The following is a 24,260-nucleotide window of genomic DNA, read 5'->3' as shown; positions in this document are numbered from 1 at the left end:
ATAGTTGAACCTAGTTTCCTTTTCTAAGACACAGCTACGGACACGTTGTCGTAGAGACCCTATTAGCTATAAAGGATCATGCGATCAATCGTCTCCGCGTTGTGCAAAACAAATAAAATTCCTCACCGATCTATCGCCTGATAGAGGTCTGAGAATCATGTAAAGGTTTGGCGCTAATAATAATAATCATTTATTTCAGATCATATTTTAGCCCATATATAAAAATGTAGTTTGGAAATACATAATAATAATATATTTATCCTGCCACATGTAGGCGATTCCATGCTAAGAAGATTGGAAAATCCATCTCCATTCTGTTCGCAATGAGTTGCAGGTAACCGTTGGAGCCGCCACGCACCCGCCGCATCAGGGATGCTGCTCGTTTCCTAAGTATTGCGGCAAACCCATCAACACCGGCGTCTGTAAACATCCTCGACGAGCTACAGAAACGCGGCAGCCCCATCAGTGCCCTGAACCCATTGTTATATTGGACGCCAGTTGCGTATACTACCCATAGGCTGCAGGTGTAAATAAATAATAATAAGCTAAAGTTTATGTAAGGAAATTGGGACCAGATTCAGCGAAGATCACCTAAAAGACACAGGAAAAAATGTCAAAACATACAACAGCATAGTAAATGTATATCAAATTAATGAAAGTGGTAATTTATTATAATACATCACGTATGTCCGTTCCCGGGTCCAAATAAGTTTGTTTTTAGAAGCGGCAGTATGCGTCCCACATCTGCATATCGAGGCAGTACCGCCTCCAGACTGACGACCGGCTTTGGTCCTGCTCCTCCAACAGCAGGCCGACAACAAACTGCCGTTACCGGTTTTTCCATGGTTTGTTTTAAATTAATTAACCAATCCAAAAATAAAATACCTTTTTATTATTATTGCCCTTGTAGGCAGACGAGCATACGGCCCACCTGATGGTGAGTGGTTACCGTCGCCCATGGACTTCAGGAATGCCAGGGGCAGAGCTAAGCCGCTGCCTACCGTTGGGTACTCTCCACAAGCCTCGTTTGAAGAAGGACAAGTCATAGCGCTCGAGAAACACTGTGGAGGGGAGCTCATTCCGAAGCCGTTAGAATCATATTTTTCATAATTCACGTGTATATTTTAAAAAGAAATCAATTAAATGTGCATTATTAAGGATGACTCATAAACTATTGGTCAAATCTTGATAAAATTTAAATTTTGATGGTAAATTTAAAAAACAATCAAGTTCTTTTCACCTTTTTTGAAGACGATTAAAAAAACCAAATTAAGCAGGGAAACTAAACAAAGAAATCTTGCTGGTGTGCGAATGTTAGCTTATAGAATACAGAAAGACATAATATTATATACCTCGATACATATACATAATTATGTACAAATGATTCATAGCCCTTCTCATCTTATCTCATCCCTTGAATTTCACAATGAAGGAGACCACCACTCCTCAAAGTGGACCTTCGCGACCTTATAATTTAATTAAAGTTTATTAATTTCCCCGGAGTCTTTGAGTCTTCGTTATTTACAATATTAAGACGATCATACCTTCATCTTAAGACAAAATCTCTATTTACTATTTTGCGAATCGTAGACAAGGAACGAGATCTCGGTCTAGCTGGTGTAAAATAGTTAATTATGACAGCGAATTCCGCCGCCCAACTTATGCTGTGAGGTCGAATACTAAAAGATATGTTTAATAAAAATAACTAAGTCTCGACTTACTTACTTATCAATATATATTTATTTCATTAAATACTTTAATACTTTCTGAAATAGATTGATCGACCAATTACTCAACAAGGTATCTCAGGATTACGAACTGGTACTGGTCGCGGTTTTCGAACCAGACAGCTACAGGATAAACGATATTGGGAAGAATTGATGCAAGTGAAAATTAGAGAAATGAAAGCTGAAATAGCGAGGTTGAGTGAACAAGCTGAGGCAGGCGAAAGAGAGAAGTCCGCGAAAAAGCACTATGAGAAGCGGGTCAGGGAATTGGCACAAGAACTAACCGGTAAGATTTATATTGTAAATATTTGTTTATGAACAGCTCCTTTTAAGTTAATTTAGACCAAATAGCGGAGGAGGAAGTGACGGTACCTGTCAGCGACGCACTCCACCAAGCTACAAAACGGGATCGATGGAGAGAGCTGGTTGACGGAATCGGACGGAGTCACGATCCTCAGCAGTGAGGGACCGATCGAAAAGAGAGAGAGAGCAGCTATAGATTTTTCAAAAATAATAAATAAAGTGATATAAATTATACTAAGAATCTGACTTTAAATCATGTAACTAATGGAAAAAAAAAGGTACCAAGGATTTTTACGTTATGACTAAAAGGTAATTACTAAAAAAAAATGTTTTTGTTTTCCTGTTAGAAAATGAGTTTTCTTTTTAAGGCTTTCACATCTTAACTACTCAATTGACCATCATAAAATGTTGCATGTATGTTTTCAGGGGTAATCAAAACGAGATACGATTTCTTTCCTTCAGAATAAGTAGTATTTCCAAGGAATTTTTTTCTAAAATAATTAGGATTGAAGAACCGTGTAATGGCAGGAGTAGTAGTAAATTTTATCAATATTGTAGATTTACAGGGACGTCTCGCAGACTATAATACTGCAATTCGTATACTAAACGGAGAAGCGACAAAGCAATCTGTTGAGGAACAAACGAGAGAATTGGAGGCGACAAATCAGAAGATGCAAGATGAAATAGAACAAGTATTCATGGAGAAACGAAGGAAAGAAAATCAGTTACGACAGATTCGAGAGCAAATTGAAAAGGTACATACATAATTTGATTTGAATAAGGCAGGAAAGCCGTATGTTTCTCTGTAATTTTATCCGGAAACAGCTTTTTTTTTTCTTTTTTTCTTAGCTGTATGGACGAGCTCACAGCCCACCTGATGTTAAGTGGTTACTGGAGCCCATAGACATCTACAACGTAAATGCGCCACACACCTTGAGATATAGTTCTAAGGTCTCAGTATAGTCACAACGGCTGCCCCACCCTTCAAACCGAAACGTATTACTGCTTCACGGCAGAAACAGGCGGGGCGGTGGTACCTACCCGTGCGGACTCACAAGAGGTCCTACCACCAGTAATTACGCAAATTATAATTTTGCGGGTTTCATTTTTATTACACGATGTTATTCCTTCACCGTGGAAGTCAATCGTGAACATTTGTTGAGTACGTATTTCATTAGAAAAATTGGTACCCGCCTGCGGGATTCGAACTCCGGTGCATCGCTTCAACACGAATGCACCGGACGTCTTATCCGTTAGGCCACAACGACTTCAAAAAGCAGCTAATCCTTATCCTCTTTTTCTAATCTTTACTTAATCATTCCTTAATACAAACACAGAGAAGACCGCAAAATGAAATCCGGGTGCCACCGGGTGTCTTTAAAACTTTTTTTTTTTTTTCGTATGCAATTTTATGCAATCGTATGCAATATATATTGATTTCAGGAACAATCGACGATCACAAAGATACTGGCCGAAATGACGGTGGAGCAAAAAGATCAGTATAATGAATTGCAAACTACGGCTGCAGCATTAAGAGAGGAAGTGGAGCAGAGCAGAACGCAATTAGATCTCTTGAACAGAGAGAAAGAAGAATTTGCTCGGGAAATATCGGGATCGCAGGTAATTGTTCAACATCAACATCGATATTGTCCGTTTTTTTGTTATAAGTTCAGCGCAGGAGCTTGCAGCCCATTTGACACATGTGACATGTGGTCAGTGGACCGCACAATAAGACGACAAATAGAAACGCATAACTGCCTCGTAATACAAATAGGTAGGTCGATAATAGTTTATCCATTTACACAAAAAAAGTGGATAGTACGAAAGAAAAAACTAATATTCTAAAACATTCTCAAAATACTGCCAAGGCTTATGTTACCCACAACATTGACTTACAACAGTCGTAGCTATTCGAATCCAATAAGTGACTTTAATAGAAGCACCGTTTCCTAGATAAAAGTGCACCTTCTAGAACTACATCGAAGGCTGGTCGCCGTCGAAGAAAAACGCGACAACATGAGAAACGAAATAAACAATCGATTGGATCCGCAGGAAGAAAGGGAGAAGTTACTGTCCCAAGTATGTTCATAACAATCATTAAACAATTTCAAACGACAAAATAAATTCAGAACCATCTACTAAAAGTCCATTATCTCAAAGATATGTTGATATACCTGACTCATTATTTAAAATTAAAGCAACCGAAGATCATTTACTTTCTTAAACGTTCGTCCCGACTACAGAGTCAATTATTCTGAGAAGTTTGTCATTTTAATAGATGAAAATCAATGTCAAAGTTTCGTTTTTTTTAATTACATTTTTATCAGTCAGTATTCCTGATTCATTTTAATCTAGTAAATATCTCAGGTGCGAGAAGATAACGCCGCCATAGCGGTATTGGACAACAACGCTACGAATTTGAAAGAACAGATCAAGAAAGTTCAAGAATTGATTGAGCAGTCTGAACAGGTTGGTTATTTTGATATTAAATGATTTTCCATTAAAGCCAATCTATGAACTAAACGAACTTGGAATCTACTCATCCGTGTTTCTCAATTTTTCCCTTTGACATTTTCAAATAAAATATATTTTAGGATCTCGAAGAAGGCAACTCCGAACGCCATCAGAAATATCGCGAATTGAAAAAGCGAGAAGAAACAATGGACTCGTTCATGGAAACGTACGAAGAAAATCTGAGAAATGAACAAAATAAAATCGATCAATTGGAAAATGATATCGTGTTCGCTTTAGAGCACAGCAGTTCCAATATTGACTTAGATCTTAGCGAAATAGATAGTTTAAAGCAAAGGGAAGGCTACACGTCAACATATGATGAAAATAAGAAATCCATCGATGCACTCACGAAAGATTACGAACGTTTTCAAGCAAATTTGAAAAAGGTAAAGTTTTATAATCTAATAGCTGTACCCGTCTGCTTCGCTGGGCATTTAAAATTAACATTATTATTTCTCACCCCACAAAGATTCTCATCATTAACGCCCCCGCAACTGGTGTAGGGAGTCCAACACTCATATAAATATTAGCCTATCCATTAAGTACATGTACTTTCTACACGAATACCAAGTTTCAAGTCAATCGGATGCACGGTTCAGTAGTTATAGCGGAACATCCGTAAAAATCACTATAGATTTATATATTAAAGTAGGTATAGGTTTTTAGTATATGACATTTGAGGCCGACCAAATCACGGTCGTGGCAATTCTTAATATTTTTGTACTTTAAATAAATAGAAAATGATGTTTCATTCATTAAGAAGACGCGCTTATGATCATCACAGCATCTTCGTCATCATAACGAAATTACAATTGGCTCTCATTGCTTCTAATAATTCGTTTGAGAAACACAAACACTCATTGTTGCAACTATATTTGTTTTGAACAGGAAAAAGCGGATTTGGTTTATGTAGATCAAATGGAAATTGCGTATCGTATTAAGAATTATTTTTCAGGCAACAGCAACACGAGAGAGGTTGGCTACTGAATTACATACTCTGCCGGAAAAGACGCGCGTCATGAAAGAAGAGTTGGTCACACTGAGCGACTTGGAAATGCTTCGAGAGCAAGGTACATAAGTGTTGTTTTTTCGGATTAAATCTTATAGCGCCATTGCGTAGTTGTGTTTCTATAAAATACTGTACTTTTTTTTTTTTATGATTGAGGTGGCCCGAAGGCCTTTCCAGTTTCACCAGGACAGGTGGGCGAGCAAAGGCTCAGCCAAGAGGGGTGGGATTTGCTAACAACTGCCCGAGCGCCTCCGAAGGAGACCTAACAACTCAAGAGCAATTGTTTCGCGAATGAATCTACTACCGGATCGGAATCGCGACCCGCTGAGAAGATCCGGCGAGAAACTCAGCGGGCTGATGCATGGGTTAGGTTGCACGTCGACCTCTTTGTCGAGTTCGACGAGTACGGTTACCGGGGTCCCTAAGCCTGCCCCTAGTATTAGAGCTGAAGGCATCTAATGCAAAGGTTATTGGATCTGATGGATCCGTAAGGACGTGTCTAGGGCGTCGACGGTGACTGGCTCCTGCATGATCAGGATTCGGGGAGTAGTCAGCGGCGGCAACGATAAGGCGATTATCATGACGCATAGCCTTATCGAAGTATCGTTCCGACGCTGACTTCATGTATTTCCGAATTGATTCGAGGCCCAGGTCGTCGTGTAGGTCAACGTTCCTCACGAACCACGGAGCCCCGACAGCTAACCTGCAAAAGCGGGATTGTAGGGATTGGAGGGTGTCTATGTGTGTGCGGGCCGCGTGAGCGAACACCACACTCGCGTAAGTCATGACGGGCCTTATGCAAGTTTTGTAAAGTGTCACCTTGTTCCGAAGGGACATTTTACTCCGCTTACAGATCATGGGGTAGAGTCTACCGAGAATAAACGCGGCACGGTCACGGATTGATTTTATATGCGGGCGGAATGTCATCGATGCATCCAGGGTAACGCCCAGGTACTTGACCTTCCTGGCCCAGGGTATGGGTTGTCTAAAGAGAGTAATCGGGGGTGTGAGATTCCTCCTCCTAATCCGGGAGGAAATCCGTGTGGAGCTTCCCCTCTGAAATAGTACCACAGTACTTTTCGCTGGGTTGATGTCTATGCGCCATTTTCGGAACCACTGTCCTAGGGCTAGGGCTGCGCTCTGAAGCTTCTTCGCGATTAGGGACTTATTTCTACTAGAATAGTAAACAGTCGTATCGTCGGCGAATAAAGCTAAATGGGTCGGCGGCGACCGGGGAATATCGTTGACGAATAAGCTAAATAGGAGGGGTGAGAGGACAGAGCCTTGCGGGACTCCAGCTGTGAGAGGTCGTGGGGAGGAGCGGGTTCCCTCGACTCGATATCGAAAAGAGCGGTTCGACAAGAAGTCCCGTATGATGAGCACGAGACTATCCGGCACGCCCATGTTGAATAGTTTGAAAATCAAACCATTGTGCCAGACTTTGTCGAACGCTTTTGCGACGTCGAAGAAGAGAGCTCCCGTGTATAACGGTTTTGGTCGATTAAGCCCCACAAGAATGTGCTCCGTGAGGCGGTGCACCTGTTGAACGCATGAGTGATTTGTACGGAATCCGAATTGTTCATCGATGAGAATGCCCTTGGATGAGACGAAGTCTCTGAGGCGTTTGTAGAGCAGACGCTCATACAGTTTGCCTAGAGACATGAGGAGGCTAATCGGGCGGTAGCTCGTCGGATGATTTTTTGGTTTACCGGGTTTATGTATGCCGATAACGTCCGCTTCTTTCCACACCGCGGGAAAGATACAGTTCGCCATAGCGGCATTGAAAATAGATGCCAACATCACGATGAGTTGGACGGGTAGAAGTTTAATAACGCGGTTAGATATACCGTCGGAACCGGGAGCCTTGCGAGGACGTAGGTCTTTGATCAAGTCTTTAACTTCTATCGGGGTGAAAAATACTGTACTGCATGTTTGTGTTTAATATGAGATTATGAATGCACTCGCCATTTAACATTACACTGATTTACTTTAATACCTAAGGGATTCGGAATGATAATATTTTCGACAATATTTTTGAAGACGTCCGGTGCATTCGTATCAAACAATGCAATGATGTTCGGATCCCGCAGACGGGTACCAAATTTTTAATTAAATAAGTACGTACTTAACAAATGTTAACGATTGACTTCCACGGTGAAGGAATAACATCGTGTAATAAAAATGGAACCCGCAAAATTATAATTTGCGTAATTACTGGTGGTTGGACCTCGGGTCCTACCTATTTCTGCCGTGAACCAGTAATTCGTTTCGGTTCGAAGGGTGGAGCAGCCGTTGTAACTATACTGAAACCTTAGAACTCGCGTCTTCAGATGGGTGGCGGCATTTACGTTGTAGATGTCTATGGGCTCCGGTAACCACTTAACACCAGGTGGGCTGTGAGCTCGTCCATCCATATATGCAATAAAAAAAACCTGTCCAAAAGTGAGTGGTTGCAATAACTTTGTGATGTACCTAACACTGTGACCGAGAGCTCACCAATCTAATAAAAATCAAAGCATAATATAATTATTCGTTAAAATATTCGTTGCAATAAGTGTTAAAAATATGTACTCTTAGAATTATAAATATCTTCATTTCACAATAAAACTGCAGAAAAACATCCAAACATTTATTGGCAAAGATTAATCAATTGAATACAATTATTTCGAATTTTCTTTTTTTTTAGTCAGTATCTGTCTACAAGCTTTAGTGATATCAATAAAATGAATCATTTGAACAACAATATTTCGAATTTAATGCACTATTGTAGTAAGTATTAAATGAGTAAAATGATCGTAAAATGAAGTCGTTATAATAAAATACAAAAACTTTAGTTTTGTTTTTCAAATGATCAATATGAGTTGACCGCTTTGATTCATTGGTCAGGCGAAGAACAGAAGAAGGCGTTAGAAGTTGAACTACAACAACTGCGAGAGAAACTGGCCCCAACCGAGAGTGCTGTTACCGAAGCGAGAAACAAACTGAAAACATTACAGGTTTGTTTTTATTTGTGACGATTCGTTTACAAACAACCGCAGGAGAAAATTTACGTCACAAACCGTCTTCTCGCAATAAAACTGTATAATCTCAAAACTTACTAATTTTACAGGACAGTGTTTTAAAGGTTTAACGTATGATATTTTTAATACTAATCATCTCATCTTTGCAATAATATTTTTTTAATTTTTTTTTACCAGTTACATTATCTGTCTTTCAAAGTAAGATAAAATTATGTAAATATTAATTTTGTTAATAGTAGTCAAAACATGGGTAAACAAAAAAAAACTAAAACTAAACTGCGCTCTTTTGACAGTATTTATGAGAAAAATACTGACGATACCAAATTATTCCGCATATTAACTCAATTTCGAATATTTTTGGAAATTGTACACTTATAATGCGAAAAGACAAAATGTAGTACAACAGTACGTACAAAAGCAGCGATGAATATGAAAATTCGAAAAAGTAGGTAGGTAGCCGATACAATTAACGTCAAATGTACACAATAAAAATTTAGAAAGAAAGATGAAGCTAAATATAGTGTGTAATAAGGTTCTATTTTTATTGGTGTCAATTGGTTATTGGAACCATAAAAAAAACAAGCCACGGAGTCTTAAGAATTTGATTAATCGATCCCAATTTTTTGTTTTAATGTTTCCTTTTTTTGTGTGCTAAGTTTATTTTTTAAAATTTGTAGACATCTTTAGAGGGCAACGAAATGTATTCAAAACTCAACAGTCTGGAGGAGGAAGTGGCTCAGCTTGAAGCCAGGAAGACTGTTCTCGAAGAAGACATAGCATCGATAACCTTGAAAGCTGATTATGAGCCTCTGAAACGACAAGCTCTGGACGAGTTGGCGGCTCTGAACAAAAAGATCATTGAAGATTTGAATAGCGTCAAATCGTATTAAATATTTTGGTAGATTTTGGGCGTTTTATTTTATAATTAGTTGTTTATATTTCTAAGTAATTTCTTTAAAATGATAGGGCTTGTTCTGCGCTCATTATCCCACTAAGTTTGTTACGGGATCTTCTCAGTGGATCTCATTTTCGATTCGGTGGTAGATTCTGCGAAGTACCACTGTTCGTGGTAGAGGCTAGTGTAAGCAAATTTGTCAGGTTAGAGCCCCGTGAGCTCAATTACTCGCTCTGCGAATCTAGTATAGCCCCTTGAGATTACTAGAACACGGAAAGGTGTTTAGGAAAAAAAAATCGCCCAATAAGCAAAAACTATTGGATAGATTTCCATCCCTTTTTTTAAATGTTTAGTTTTTCGTGCCGTATTTTATTTAACATGGGCTAGTTTCTTCCAGTCGTTTGGTTTTTGTTCATGATTTATTTAACTGAACGACTTTTTTGGCTGCGATTCGTTCGTTTTTACCTACATACCTTTCAGACCCGGGTCTGTCTTGTCGGTCGTTCACGGACGACATACAGATCATTAAAACAAACTGAAAGCAAATTAATAGTAAGCACTTGTAGTATTGAATTGAATGGGGTTTCAAATTCATCAGGATGTTGGACGGAACGGATTCACAATTGAGTCCCAAAGATATCGAGCTAGACGAAGCTATCAAGCGAACAAGACTAATTGTACCTAAAATAATAGTTTAATGGCACGAAAAAAAAAATAGAAAATTAAAACTTTTTTTTAAATCATATTTTATTAATTAACACCTTAATACAATTTAATATCACAGACAATTAATTACGGTCCAGTAAAATAACCAAATGAAGGATGTTTACATTTTAGCTTAAAATTGTATTTTTCAAAATTAAATATCACATGAACTGGACAACAAAAAACATTTATCACTGAATTTTCCCATTCATTTATTTATTTCATTTACTTCAAATTTTGCATCCATATTACATTGATTAACATTTCATATAGTATACCAAAATGAAATAAAATTAAACATTAAACCACTGTTCTTTTTTTCAATTAGCTATCCACTTCTTCCGATGCCACTGTTGCCAGTGTCGAGTTTATGAAAATAGTTCTACTTTTTAGAGTGTGCGACTATCAAATCACACAATAAGGATGTCTAAGAACGTGTTATTAAATTAACTAGTTTCATAACAATAAGAATGAATTCATTCGGATATTAGCCTAGTGGAAAACATTCTACTAGGTCGGACTAAAAAAAACGAGGCACACATGAAAACGGTTCGTGACGTCACTATGTAAGGTGCAGACATGCGAAATGGGGGGGAGGAAAAAGAAAGAAAAAAGATTTTCTTACTACGCACAGTAATTTCTTTGTATTTTTTTAAAATATATTTATTATTCTTTATAAATAATGTGTCGTTTTCGCTAAAACTATTTTAAACATTCGTATTTACAAACGACATTAAGTACTCAAAACGCTTGTTACTTTGTCTTGTTTATCTAACAGTAAGCTTAATTCTGACGGTACGGTTCTGTTGTTCGCTTTGAGCAACGAACAAATGTTTCGAACGAATTTCTGCGACGGCGTCACATCCGCTTCCTGCATTTTGGTCCACAGGGACAGCGCTTCTTGACAATTGTCGTCCCGTTCTGAAAATTTATGAATCGTTAGTCAGGGATTTAGGGGTTGATTCGTCTATGACATGTCCTTCTTGAAACGAGGCTTGCTTGTGGAGAGTATTAAACGGTAGGCAGCGGCTTGTCTCCGCCCCTGGCATTGCTGAAGTCCATGGATGACGGTTACCACTCACCATCAGGTGGGCCGTATGCTCGTCTACCTACAAGGGCAATAAATAAAAAAAAAACCATCATATTAGTGGACATTCTAAGCTTGAAACACAATAACATCACATCATTGTTTTTTTTTCCTGTCTAAGCTGGTAGCCTTAAGAGGGCTATGCGAGGGTTTTATTTTTTATTGCTTAGATGGGTGGGCGAGCTCACAGCCCACCTAAGGTGTAAGTAGTTACTGAAACCCATAGACATCTACAACGTAAATACGGCACCAACCTTGAGATATAAGTTCTAAGGTCTCAGTATAGTTACAACGGCTGCCTCTACCCTCCAAACCGAAACGCATTACTGCTTCACGGCAGAAAGAGACGGGGCGGTGGTACCTACCCGTGCGGACTCACAAAAGGTCCTACAACCAGTAATTACGCAAATTATATTTTGGATATCAATTGGACAAATGTATCAAAGTGCTCACCTCAACACCTGGTGTTGAGCAGATAGAGACCATAGACAACATAAAGCAAATGCGGCGACTCATTTCATGACCTAATGTCAAAGTGTCAATTATGTTGTATAACAGCTGTGCATTTTTTTTTATTGCCCTTATAGGCAGACGACTATACACGGCCCGCTCAATGGTGAGTGGTTACCGTCGCTCATGGACATCAGCAATGCAAGGTACGCCGCTGCCTACCATTAAATTACAAACTAGAACCAATAGATATCTATATACATATATAAAAATGAATTGCTCTTCATTAGTCTTGCTAAAACTCTAGAACGGCTGGACCGATTTGGCTAATTTTGGTCTTAAGCTATTTGTAGAGGTCCAGAGAAGGTTTATAAGTTAGATAAATATGAAAACGCTGGGAATTAAATAAAAATAACAATTTTGTTTTTCCTTTGATGTGTCACCCGGCGGACGGATTCCTTTTTTTTTTAAGTTCATTTTATACAAAAGCTTAGGTATTTTATTTATCGATTGAGGCACTACGAAGTCTGCCGGGTCAGCTAGTCGATCAATACAAATGGAATACTTACGGTGCACGTCCAACATTAACTCATATATGTCGTCGACGTTAACCCTCCTGACGTCGCGGGCGCATTCAGCGATACATTCTAAAGCTTTCAACTTCTTCTCGTCAGCGAAGCGTTCGCAGCGACGGTACAACGCCTCCGGGTGAAAGTTCACTTTTGGATCGAGGAAGAGCTTTCGAATCGTCTTCTTGTATCCCACTTCGGCTAGTGCAGCTATTAGAGTTAGCTGGAAAGGTATTAATAATTAAATGAATAACTAGTACTAGGGGCTAACCTCTCGGAATCAAAATTCTCAGAGTATTACAACAGCATCGAAGACCGGAGTGTACTGATGGTGAGTTGTTTTGTGAGCCTGCACGGGTAGGTACCACGGTCCCTCCTACTTCTGCCGCGAAGCAGTTGCGCGTTTCGGTTTGAAGGGCGGGGCAGCCTTTGTAACTATACTGAGACCTTAGAATTGGGTGCTGCATTTACGTTGTAGATGTCTATGGGCTCCAGTAACCACTTAACACCAGATGGGCTGTAAGGTCGTCCACCCATCTAAGCAATAAAAAAATGCAATACAATTGAGACGCAGAACTCACATTTCAAGATCTCGAGATTCACATTGCGTTGTCTATGAGATCCGATGATCACTGAACATGGGAGCTCGATCACTGATGCAATTAAATGAATAAAACTGTAGAACAAGGTATATCTCACTTGGACATCGCTGGCTCCGTGCACCTTCCTGTCTGTATTCAGTATGGTCTGTGCCATTTTATTGAGTCTGCTATTACTCCTTTCGTGTATAATGAAATTGTCTTCGGATCTTCCGTCACCCATCGCTTCCAAAATCTTACAAAGCAACTCGTGTTTCAACGGCGTCATGCTGTACTGTTTGGCAAGACGAACGAATTCATTCAGGGCCTCTTCTAAGTTATCACTAGAAATAAATACGAAAATATATGTACCTATATTATTTATTATCCTGGTAACATTCATACTGTACCTAATCTTTTTTTTATTTTATTTTTTGCTTAGATGGGTGGACGAACTTACAGTCCACCTGGCTGTTAAGTGTTTACTGGAGCCCATAGACATCTCGAACGTAAATGCGCCACCCACCATGAGATATGAGTACTAAGGTCTCAGTATAGTTACAACGGCGAGTTACTTGCCAATAGAAATCGACTTACTTCTTCAAGTGCACGCGCACCAACGGACCGAGAAGCACGTTGTTGGGCTTGCAGTAACGCAGCGCCGTCAGCGTCTCGAGCATCTTCCGTACGTCTTCGGGGGAGCCATTGGCCGCGGTCGCGTCTAACAGACGCCAGCAATTCATTATTATACCGCGACCACCTATGATGCGTCTGGAAGTAAACGTTATTAAACCGGTTATTAAACTTAAAGTTGAAAAGCTCATTAAATGTTATTAAACTTATTAAACGGGTGGCATAAGATTAGTCAGATTAGCAAGTCACGCAAAGAGCCATGGAACGGGCTATGTTAGGCGTTTCTCTACGGGATAAATACGCAATACCGAAATCCGCAGAAGAACTGGTTCGACTGACATAGCCAAAGTGATTGCTCGGAAAAAGTGGAAGTGGGCCGGCCATATATGCCGCCGCACTATCAACCGGTGGGGCACAAAAGTACTGGAGTGGAGACCTCGTACTGGACGTCGTAACGTGGGCAGACAGGCAACGAGGTGGACTGATGACCTGGTCAAAGTGGTTGGTAAAGATTGGATGAGAAAGGCAAGAGACCGAAGAGAATGGTGTGCATTTCAGGAGACCTACACTCAGCATTGGGTGGACACGGGTTGAAGAAGATAAGATTAGTTAAAACATTTTGACACTGGCCGGAGGTCAACTTTTTTAAAAACGTTTATAGCATCTACAACGCAAGAGGAAATCTAACTCGGAGCTGTTGACTTTTTCACTTTTACTTTTATTTTCATTTTGGAAGCAACCGTATGGAGGCATTCGAGAATGTTAAATTAGCTCTTTCAAAAGCGAACAGTGTGCATGACCGACCTCTTCTTTGACTGTTCGTTCAATAACTCCGTGGCTTGTTTAATTCTCTTCCTGTAAACCATCAGCGTGGCAAAGTCGATAACTTTAAATTCGTCCAAAGTGAAATTCGGCGACGTCTTGTTTAGATCCGCTAGGGTGAGCTCGGCTAGCTCCAGCTCTCCTAGTTTCACGTGGAGATCGAATATTGATGCTTTCATACCCGCAGACAGGAATACCTGGAAGAATAAATTTATTTTTTACTTTTTACAAAACACTCTTACGGAGAGATCTTAGCGGTAGGCAGCAAATCAAATCAAACTTTATTAGCTAAACCACGGTTTACAAAGTTGTTGATAGTTATTTTATAGAACAGCGTGTCTCTACCAGGTCAGCGTGCAAATATTATTCAAAATTATTTACATTAAATGCAGTCAGTAAATATATTAATTAATTAAAATATCAAACAAAAAAAATATAGTTGAATAAGAATTAGTTATTTATGTCATAAAACGAAAACAAGGAACAGAAAGAAGCGAATTTAAAATTAAAATAATGATTTATCATTTAAACAAATCGTTAACTGTATAATAACATCTTAAGTTAATAATAATTTTTTCAAGTTATTTTTAAACAAAAAATTTTTTTTTTTTATAGCATCAGGTTATTACATATTTTCGATGCCATACACAATATACTTTTTTGCATAAGAGTTGTCTTAGAACAGTGCAAACACAATTTATTTTGGTCGCGCCGGTTACGTTGCGAAACTTCACCTATGGTTTTAAACAATTTACAGTTATTTTTTAAAAACAAAATAATTTGGATTGGTTATGTCCCTGACATTGTTGAAAAGAAAATCTTAAAACATAATCAAATTAATAAGTTCATTTAACATTTCGCGTAAAACCAACGACAGATAGCAGCATATTCATTGGTGTTACATTGCGCACTCGGAAAATCAATAATATATCATTTATTATTATTTAATACTATATTTGACCTAGTTTTAACCGCGTTAAACTTGTCATTCAAAAAGAATTATACTTATTATATCTATCTCTCTTTGGTCATAAACTACCAATCAATACCCGGCCATGTCCGAACAAGTCTTCTACAATTTTAAAAAGTATCTTATTATTCAAATCCTTTGGGGTTTTTTTTGCGTGATTAAGCAGAACATTCACAGTTGTGATACTAATATAGATTCTTGTGTCAGGAATCAACTGCAGGCTATTTTCACTGCCTGCTTTTGTTTTCTAGAACGATTCTCTTATAATGGATATTTATTTAGAGATAGATTTAAAAGTCAATAGCTGTGCGTTGCGTCTCACAAAAACTCGATTACTTAGATTTTTTTGTTTCGTTCACCTCAAAATCGAGATGGCTTAGGGAAATCCCAAAGAATGAATGAATTATTTATTTTATTTCAGACATTAACAAGTCCGTGTGTGTACTTAGTATCATTGAAACGTAATTAAAATTACCAAAACAAATCAAATAAAAAATACATTATTCAAAATAATAATCAGTTACTGTTATCATCATCATCATCAATTATCCGGAAAAGATCAGCCATAAAATTATTATTATTTTACTTCGGATTATTTTCACTAGATGGCGTACCAAGTCCACAGAGTCTTACTAAAAAATAACATATTCACATACTCCTTCTTTTTGACATTTCTCAGCAACCTCCTTCGCAGCTTTCAGATTCCCTTCTTTACAATATTGCTGCAGCAGTCTCCTTAAGACGCCGCGCGTGTTCATGTTCTTCGCTTCCAGTTCGCTCAAGTGAGCCTTTAACGATGCTTCATTCATGTTTTTCTGGAACATACTCAAAATATTAATTGATATTGCCGTTTTAAGAGCAGATACGTCTTAAGTGTTAAGGACGCATAAATAAAAGCGGCTCTAAATAAAATAATAAAATGTTTATTTTATGTAAAAATGTACAATCTGGTTGTAATAACGGGGATCATGGCCTCCTAGATTGCTTAGGTCGCGCATGCGCGTGACGGAACCAAATGTTCCGTTAAAAGTGTAAGAGTGTTACATAATAAGATGTGTATTTTTGTATTTATTATTATAGAGACTACAAAACTCAGCCATAAATAGTAGAGGTATAAGTGGCGTATAGGTATCGCGGTTCTGCCTATTGATGTCTGGGAGTAACAGGCTAAAATTGAGGTTCCGTCTTCTCTTTTGTAGGCAGCGGCTTGGCTCTGCCCCTGGCATTACTGTAGCCCACGGGCGACGGTAACCACTCACCATCAGGTGGGCCGTATGCTCGTCTGCCTACAAGGGCAATAAAAAAAAACGACGTAATTCAAGTGTTCTGTGGTCTCCAATAATAACTTGTCATAAGGCGGACACCCAGTGCAACGAGAATCACTTAAAATTCGTAATGCAGTTAATTAACAATGACTCACGGGATGGGGCGGCTGGTGCGCGAACATCTCGCCGTCGTCGACCAGCGTCTCGTCGGTTATCTCGGCGAGGCCGCTCCTGAATCGTTCGATCTCGGCATCGCTGTGCGTATTCGGTAAACGAGATACGCAATAATCCGAAGCCGATGTGGAAATTTTTAAATTTTCATTTTTCAATTCCTGCCGACAAAAATCAATAATCAGATCATTCGATTGTGGACATTTCAATTCGAATAATTTATTTCGTTGAATTCATCGAAATTTGTCTGTTGGACCACGAATTGAAAATATTAATTAAAATAAACTAAACATTAATCAATTAATTAATCAACTTAATATCCCTCATTTTTGTAAATGTTATTTATTGGTAAATAGTTGAATAAACCCATCCAGATTGTACAATAATAAAATTTCCGAAAAACCTGTAATTGCAACGCGAAAACTCCGAACACTGATGAACAATATTACCTGCACCAAAGTAAAAAAATCAGTGAGATCCTCCATAACCTTCTTGTGATTAATGAAGCAACAGAGAAATCTCCCGATCCAGTCTTTATTCTCCGAGCCCTTTTTTAAAACGTCCTCTAGTATGTGAACCGTCGACTTTACATCACCGTTCGTCAAATAACCTCTAAGCAATGGTTTTAAAATTATTTCCACATCGACTTTGCCATTAAAAAGTTCACCTGCAAAATAATGTGTTTTACTGATGATGAGGCATACCGGGAAAGCCTCACAACTACCTGGCTATCGATTCTTATAGCCAACTATGTTTTTTCTAATACAATTAAGGAGTCGCACAACACTTTATAAAATTTATTAAGGTACACTTAACGCAAATTCATTAAGTGTGACGACATTTGGGGTCAAAATAAACCTTAACATAGTCATAAGTTAATCTAAAAACTAATATACATTGATTAGTCGTCACACATAATATATCCCTTTGGACTACTTTTCACGCATTTTTTATTATGAATAGCTATTATTATTTGACAAACGCCTGAATTGCGCTTACGATAATTTCAAGATCAACTTTTATATTTAAAGCTTCCTCAAAAATTTCGCGGTCACATAACGTCCGGACTGTCGAGCGATTAAAATTGCACCGATGGTCCGAAGGGCATTGTATGCTTGTTTAAAATATGCAAGGTTATTTTGATCATATCTTAAGCACTGGTAAGCACTGGCAGGACGACTTGTGAATCTGCACGGGTAGATACCACCACCCTGCCAATTTCTGCCGTGAAGCAGTAATGCGTTTCGGTTTGAAGGGCGGGGCAGCTGTTGTACTGTTAAAACGGAAACCTTAGAACTTACATCTCAAGGTAGGTGAAGGCATTTACGTTATAGATGCCTATGGGCTCCGGTAACCACTTAACATCAGGTGGTACGTGAGCTCGTCCAACAACAACTAAGCACTAAAAATAAAAAAGCACGATTAAGGCATTTATAACGCTCCCACAATAATATTATTATTGGTGTTCTACTGAATTCGTCTCAGAGATAGGCGGTAGGATTTTATACTGTAATATATCTGTGGGCACTACTTAACAAAAGCTAGTTCCACCTTAGCACAAGAAAAAAAAGGAGACGCACTGATTCTGAACCAGTCGAGACTCACATATCTCACTAGCAGCCCGGACCTGGCCGGTGTTGAGGAGGCTCTCCATCATGGGAGTCAGCACCGTCGTCACCGTCAGACCGGCGTCGAGGAACTTCTTCATCAAGTTCTGTGGCGACGTGAAACTCACGAATGGGAGCGTGTACGACATTATCGTCTCGTAATCAGGTTTGACGTCCATTTCGATCATTGTTGACAATACGCTCATTATACCTGTGTATTAAAATTGTCGGTTAGATACTCAATGGTCTATTAATTTTAAATAATTTACTATCTAGAATCTAAGACAGGGCAAAAACTTTTAATTTGCTCGGTAATTAATGATTTAGTCTGTTTTTAGTGGTGGGGGTTTATCGACAAATAACAAAGACAGTTCATGATGTCAACACAATCAAAAATGGACATATAATTGTTTGAAATTTAAAATGTTACACCATACTACAATTAATTTCGAGCATATTCTTCACTGGCGGTAGGACCTCTTGTGAGTCCGCACGGGTAGGTACCACCACCTAACCTATTTCTGCCGTGAAGCAGAAATGCGTTTCGGTTTGAAGGGTGGGGCAGCCGTTGTAACTATACTTGAGACCTTAAAACTTATATCTCAAGGTAGGTGGCGCATTTACGTCGTAGATATCTATGGGCTCCAGTAACCACTTAACACCAGGTGGGCTGTGAGCTCGTCCACTCACGTAAGCAATAAAAATAAAAAATAAAAAATTTTTTAGTGCTTGCACAATAAGCATCACAAGGGCTATTATTATAGTTTTGAGGGTTTTACAAATGAAACCTGAATGCTATTATTATCTTAGGGCTATTCACGGTGGATTCATCTATTGATGTTGGAAGTGTATTTTTATCAGTTTCAATACATACCTTTCTCTCCGTAGCTCTTAGAATTAGTAATCAAGATTGGCCAAAAATAATGAGGCCTGAGAGGCATTCCCAGCTGTTTCATTCTTGTGAATAAATCCAAAGAGAGTGGTATTTTCCCTAGTTGAAGAGCTGCCTCGGTAGCATTGTGGAGAGCTATTGGATTTCTGCCTGATGCCATCAGTTCTTGTGTTATTAATCCTATTACGCTGGATGGCTGTAATATAGTACTATAAATGTACAAAAGATTTTTATTGTAATATAAGGGGATGATGGGGAAGTAGCGGCAATATAACTATACAACCCATAACTAATGAGTATTGTACTAAGATATGGTGATATACCATTTATTTCATAATGAATTAAAGACCTGTGTTAATGAAGAGGTTAAGTACCATTATTAAGATTTTTGAGTATTTACATTGAATGAAGGTGTTATGCCTATAAACCATATTAGACCTTAAAACTTCGAGTTTAAAAGCTATTTTTAGAAATTGCATGTGATGAAGGAGTTAAGTACAAAGAAAAAGTACAAGTAACAAAACTTTGTTGACCGTTTTTTCAAAATTAACAAATTGTATCATATCTCCTTCATCCAGTCATGTATTCAATTGTCTAATTCTAAGCCATTCATCTGAGTGTGATGAATGTTTATGACATAATACCATCAACGTACGATAGAGAGAGAGAGAATCTACTTTATTGCACACCAAAGATAGATTAGTAATTCATGAAATCGATGTTTTTAATACAATTAACGATAGTCAAACAGAAGCGTTAATACATTTCGCTGCTATTACATTTATACTTATTGCAACACTGAAGGGATCAAAGGACCCATGCTGACCTTCGATGATTTCATAATATTAACACACTGGCAACAGAAATCTGACGAATAATACGATAAATATTACTATCGTTATTTTCAACATTAGAGGCACAAGATGCCCGTTTTAAATGGTGATAAGTACTTATGCATTAAATATGTATTTATGCAAATGTTTTAAAAAATTATTTAAACAAAAAATAAAATTATGAGATACTACATACACTTACAGCATTGTACTTTTAATGTCTTAAATATTAAGTAATTCATTCAATACTGTTACACACCATTGCAGCTTTAACACAATCCCTGACCAGACTCCGACCGTGCAGTCCTTGGTCATCTTTAGGACCAAACGAAGGTAATGGAAGACACTTATATATCTCCAGGGCTGCCATAGGATGATTTTGAAAGACTAGTAATGTACATACACTCTGCATGTACGGTGATATTGATGGTGTCTGTAATGTCCCTTCTGGAAGATATTTGAGGACCTACAAGGAAAATTTTATTTTACGGAGGAAAGCCTAAATATGTAGATCACAGCCCACCTAGAGTTAAATGGCTACTGCAGCCGATCAACATCACCACCTTGATACTATTCCATTGTCTCACCCTTCAAAACATCTTGCATTCCAAATGAGTGCTTTACAGCAGAAATATGCAGGCCAAAACTACTTATTTGACCATACTAATAATATGCCCATTAGAAAACACGAAGTTACAACAAAAATAATAAAGTTTACTATATGTGAAACATTGTGATATGTGAAACAGCCATTGCCTATTACTGAGCTAATAGGCAATGGTGTTCATTTCAAGTTATTTCAGACAGTATAGTCATTGTTCATTTGTGTGTTTATTAGATAAAATATTTTGAAGATACATTAAGATTTATGATGTAATTAACACTGAATATCTAAGGACATCTGTTATAAGACATTTTGTAAACTGACATTACTGGAAACAAAAATATTATACCTGAGGTATTGTTTTATAGCTTCCAACAACAGCTAGGGTCTTCACAATCTCCATAATATGCCTTTCCTCAAACTGAAACCCATTTTTTATTGTCTGATCCATTTCCTTCAGGAGCGGACCATCCTCTTTATTCCAGGCTAATGCACGAGCAACAGCAGTGTATGTTTCGATTGATTGTTTCAGTTTAACGGATTTCATCATTGTCAATACTTCTTGAATGTTTTGAAGATTACTGTAAATTATATTTCTTTATTATGGGAAAATAAAAATGTATTATATTTTTATTCAAAGTGCTTAACTGTAGAAGCTGTTAATATTACACAATATAATTTAGATTTAAACCTTATGTCTCAAGTTAAGTTCCAGGACACTAGTTGTGATTTCTATGAGCTCTACCAATTCTTAAAATTAGATAGGCTCCACGCTTGTCTGCCTATCTAGACCAGTAAAACAATTTTCATAATAGGCTAGTCACAATATATACATTTAAATAATGTTTAATATACATTTAAAACAATAGTTTCAATTTAAGTAGAAAAGACAAAACAGTTTAATTAAGTAAAGAAGAAGTCTTCTTTGTCAATCAATTTATTTTTAAAAAAATATTATTTGGTTTTTTCACTTTTAAACAATGCAAAAAAGAAAATTTGAAAGTAAAATGACACATAATAAATATAAATCTTGATCATTTTTACCACTGGACAAAAACACTAGTAATAATAATTTGATACCCGGGCCCTGAATTCATTAGATAAAGCTTTCAATTTAATTGTACAAACAAAGCTTGAAAGATTATCACCTCAGTGAACTAAAAATACATCACAGGGAGACCAAGACAGACTCTGTATTCTTGTTAAGCAGTATGTTCACATTTAATTGTAATAGTTATATTTTTTTTATTGTATGTTATGTTACTGTTATTCAAACATAATATATGTACTATGTTCTATTATTTTATTATGAACTTTTATTATGAACTAATACATGATGGGTAACATATCATTTCACTTTTTGTCTGTCTTTATACAATCCGCACTTAGCAATATTTTTATTAAAAGGACAAGTACCCTCTCTAATACGCTACAGTTTGTTTTATCATGCTAGAAGCTGCAAAAAAATTTTCAATTTCAACATCGGTACATTAGAACCAAGTGTGCCACTAGCCTACAGACAAAATCAGTATACTTCAAACCAAACTTACCCTGCTTTTCCTTGGCCTATAATCAGTGAATTGAATATATTCTCGGTAGCAGGCAAGTTCTGTGCTTTCATATTAGACAATACTTCGGTTGCTTGATTTAGATCACCCGCCTGGAATTATTTAATTTATTTATAAAACAAATTCAGCATTTATGTATCATATTATTAAGGCACCAAGAAATAAGTAATCAACGATAAATACATCACACAAAATTGTCTAGGTTGAAACTAGGATTCCCTGCATTAAGAGAGCCAGAATCCCCTATACATAGTTATGTGCATTTAAAAATATAGATATGCTAGTAAATCTGCTCACACAAAGTTAGATCAACAGTACAAGAACACATAAATATTGATCTTTATCAAAATACATATACTAATTGTAGCATAAATGGTTTGCTTTCAATACAGCACTATCTAACCCAACCCAGACACTGACTGAACTATCATGTCAATGAACTAACTTATACTGCTTTCTGTTAGAAACATAAAGCTCACAAATAATAATAATAATAATAATAAATTTATAATAAAATAATAAAAATCCCTGCTAATCGATCCAAAGAGAATTTATGACTTTTATCAAATTAAAATTATTACCTCCCCTAGGGCTCTTATGATCAACTCATAAGTAGTGATGTTAGGTTTTACAGGCAGCATTTTGTTGATAAATGTAGTCACTACGATTGTTCTATTATTTGCTATATAAGCTTGCAACAACTCATTGTAATGATCCACTTGAAATTTCGTATGGGGCCTGTGTAGTTCCAATAAGAAAAAATAATTAAATTCAGGTTTTATATGGCAATAATCAGAAAATTTCATTTGAAGAAGAGGTCAATAATTTGCCTCTATACAATAACAGCATTCTATAAAAATCATTCTATTTACTACTACAAATTAATCAATTTGAGAATTATTATTTTAAAATGAGTCAATTGTTTTAAAACATTGTTTGAATTTTAATGTTAACATACAGGTAATATCATAGGCTCACTTTAAAGTATTCCAAACTAATTCAACTAAAGCCATTCGAGCTGAAGGAGTTTCGTCAGGTAGTAATTCCGTGCAGCACCTAAGCAGTAGCAAACCCTGTTTTTTGGTTGAAAAATTCATTTCTTTTACTCTGTTTATAACTCTCATTAAATCATTCTTGTATACTCTATTTTTCTGATGTATATCCGTGGATAATCCAGCTATTAATTTCTCTAAAAGTTCTTCAGATGACATTCTATCAGTATTCTTCAGAAATTCAGTAGAGACTGTTTGTGAAATATTTCCGCGACCGCTTGATAGGTTCACAGAACATTTATTGATTGCTGCATTTGAGATGCGCCTATAAAGATTAAGCAATTAGTTCTCGTTGCGTAGTTTACTTGGTTTTAATTTGTAATTTTAGAAATTAAATTCTAACCTTTGTGCATGGGATCGACACGGACATCCAATATTTGCCCGATTCGTTTGAATATTTTTAAAGAACTTAGCTCTATTGGAGTTCATAATCCTAATTCCTTGACGAGTCCACATCATATTATTCTTGTTCTAAGTACTGCAACTGAATTTTATCCCAGAATTTACAAATTTACAAAATTTAGAAAACTTATGGTACCTGCACTGGTAGAATTTTTATTCAACGATTGAAAATTTAGTTGTATAAAATGTCACAATAAATCAAATGTCAAATTTTTGTAGTATTTCTAATTTTCTAAATGAAAAGGCAAAGATATCACACCATACTGCCGGATAACTCACCTACAAGCTCGGCGAATTTAGAATAACCTCTCGAGGTTACTAGAATAGGTAAAAATTTTTTTGATTAATTCATGAAATAATTAAAAGAAGTGAGATGAGATGATATGTATGGGATGAAATATAATCTCAGTAAAATGGTGGTTATTTACTGAGACTTTTTCAGTGGACTTTTTGAAGGATCCCGAAAAGCTATGAATAGTGGCTTTGTTTCATTTTCCCACAATTTTGCACTTTCACAGAATATAGCATAAACGCAGTCTGGATGAAAACAAAAAGAAGTGAAAATAAATTGAATAGAATGAGAA

General features: G+C 37.2%; 2 protein-coding genes across 3 annotated transcripts; one reads left to right on the top strand and one right to left on the bottom strand.

Annotated features, from left to right (window-relative positions):
* Window positions 1-338: 338 nt before the first annotated feature.
* LOC101744094 (intraflagellar transport protein 74 homolog) lies at window positions 339-9,477 on the top strand. Its single transcript, XM_062668796.1, has 11 exons — window positions 339-526; window positions 722-845; window positions 1,776-2,013; window positions 2,589-2,785; window positions 3,474-3,650; window positions 3,984-4,109; window positions 4,398-4,499; window positions 4,625-4,930; window positions 5,500-5,614; window positions 8,440-8,549; window positions 9,251-9,477. Exons 2-11 carry the CDS (start codon window positions 732-734, stop codon window positions 9,461-9,463), a joined length of 1,698 nt encoding a protein of 565 aa, XP_062524780.1. The 5' UTR covers window positions 339-526; window positions 722-731; the 3' UTR covers window positions 9,464-9,477.
* Window positions 9,478-10,789: 1,312 nt separating this feature from the next.
* On the bottom strand, window positions 10,790-23,883 carry LOC101737215 (leucine-rich PPR motif-containing protein, mitochondrial). Of its 2 annotated transcripts, none has more exons than XM_004929974.5 (16): window positions 23,618-23,883; window positions 23,201-23,539; window positions 22,804-22,960; window positions 22,205-22,314; window positions 21,004-21,235; window positions 20,310-20,516; window positions 19,200-19,413; window positions 18,324-18,536; window positions 17,168-17,385; window positions 16,703-16,879; window positions 15,939-16,097; window positions 14,295-14,509; window positions 13,455-13,628; window positions 12,979-13,201; window positions 12,280-12,502; window positions 10,790-11,094 (listed from the first exon to the last, which is right to left on the bottom strand). In XM_004929974.5, exons 1-16 carry the CDS (start codon window positions 23,731-23,733, stop codon window positions 10,907-10,909), a joined length of 3,165 nt encoding a protein of 1,054 aa, XP_004930031.2. In that variant the 5' UTR covers window positions 23,734-23,883; the 3' UTR covers window positions 10,790-10,906. The 2 variants fall into 2 exon arrangements, with proteins under 2 accessions (XP_004930031.2, XP_037867066.1); XM_038011138.2 differs by having other exon boundaries at window positions 23,201-23,522; window positions 23,618-23,859.
* Between the last annotated feature and the right edge of the window lie 377 nt (window positions 23,884-24,260).

Source organism: Bombyx mori, chromosome 5 (genome assembly GCF_030269925.1).
Source record: "Bombyx mori chromosome 5, ASM3026992v2".
NCBI classification, from domain to species: Eukaryota; Metazoa; Arthropoda; class Insecta; order Lepidoptera; family Bombycidae; genus Bombyx; species Bombyx mori.
This window is presented reverse-complemented; position numbering and strand designations above follow the sequence as displayed.

Bases quoted from the DNA above. Each gene is read 5' to 3' on its own strand.
- LOC101744094 (XM_062668796.1), top strand. From the start codon at position 732: ATGCGTCCCACATCTGCATATCGAGGCAGTACCGCCTCCAGACTGACG. The intron at 846-1,775 runs GTTTGTTTTAAA...TTTCTGAAATAG, and splicing joins CCGTTACCGGTTTTTCCATG to ATTGATCGACCAATTACTCA. The intron at 4,931-5,499 runs GTAAAGTTTTAT...ATTATTTTTCAG, and splicing joins TTCAAGCAAATTTGAAAAAG to GCAACAGCAACACGAGAGAG.
- LOC101737215 (XM_004929974.5), bottom strand. From the start codon at position 23,733: ATGATGTGGACTCGTCAAGGAATTAGGATTATGAACTCCAATAGAGCT. The intron at 17,386-18,323 runs GTGAGTCTCGAC...ATTATTTTGCAG, and splicing joins CCGGGCTGCTAGTGAGATAT to GTGAACTTTTTAATGGCAAA. The intron at 11,095-12,279 runs GTAAGTATTCCA...ATAAATTTTCAG, and splicing joins GTTAATGTTGGACGTGCACC to AACGGGACGACAATTGTCAA.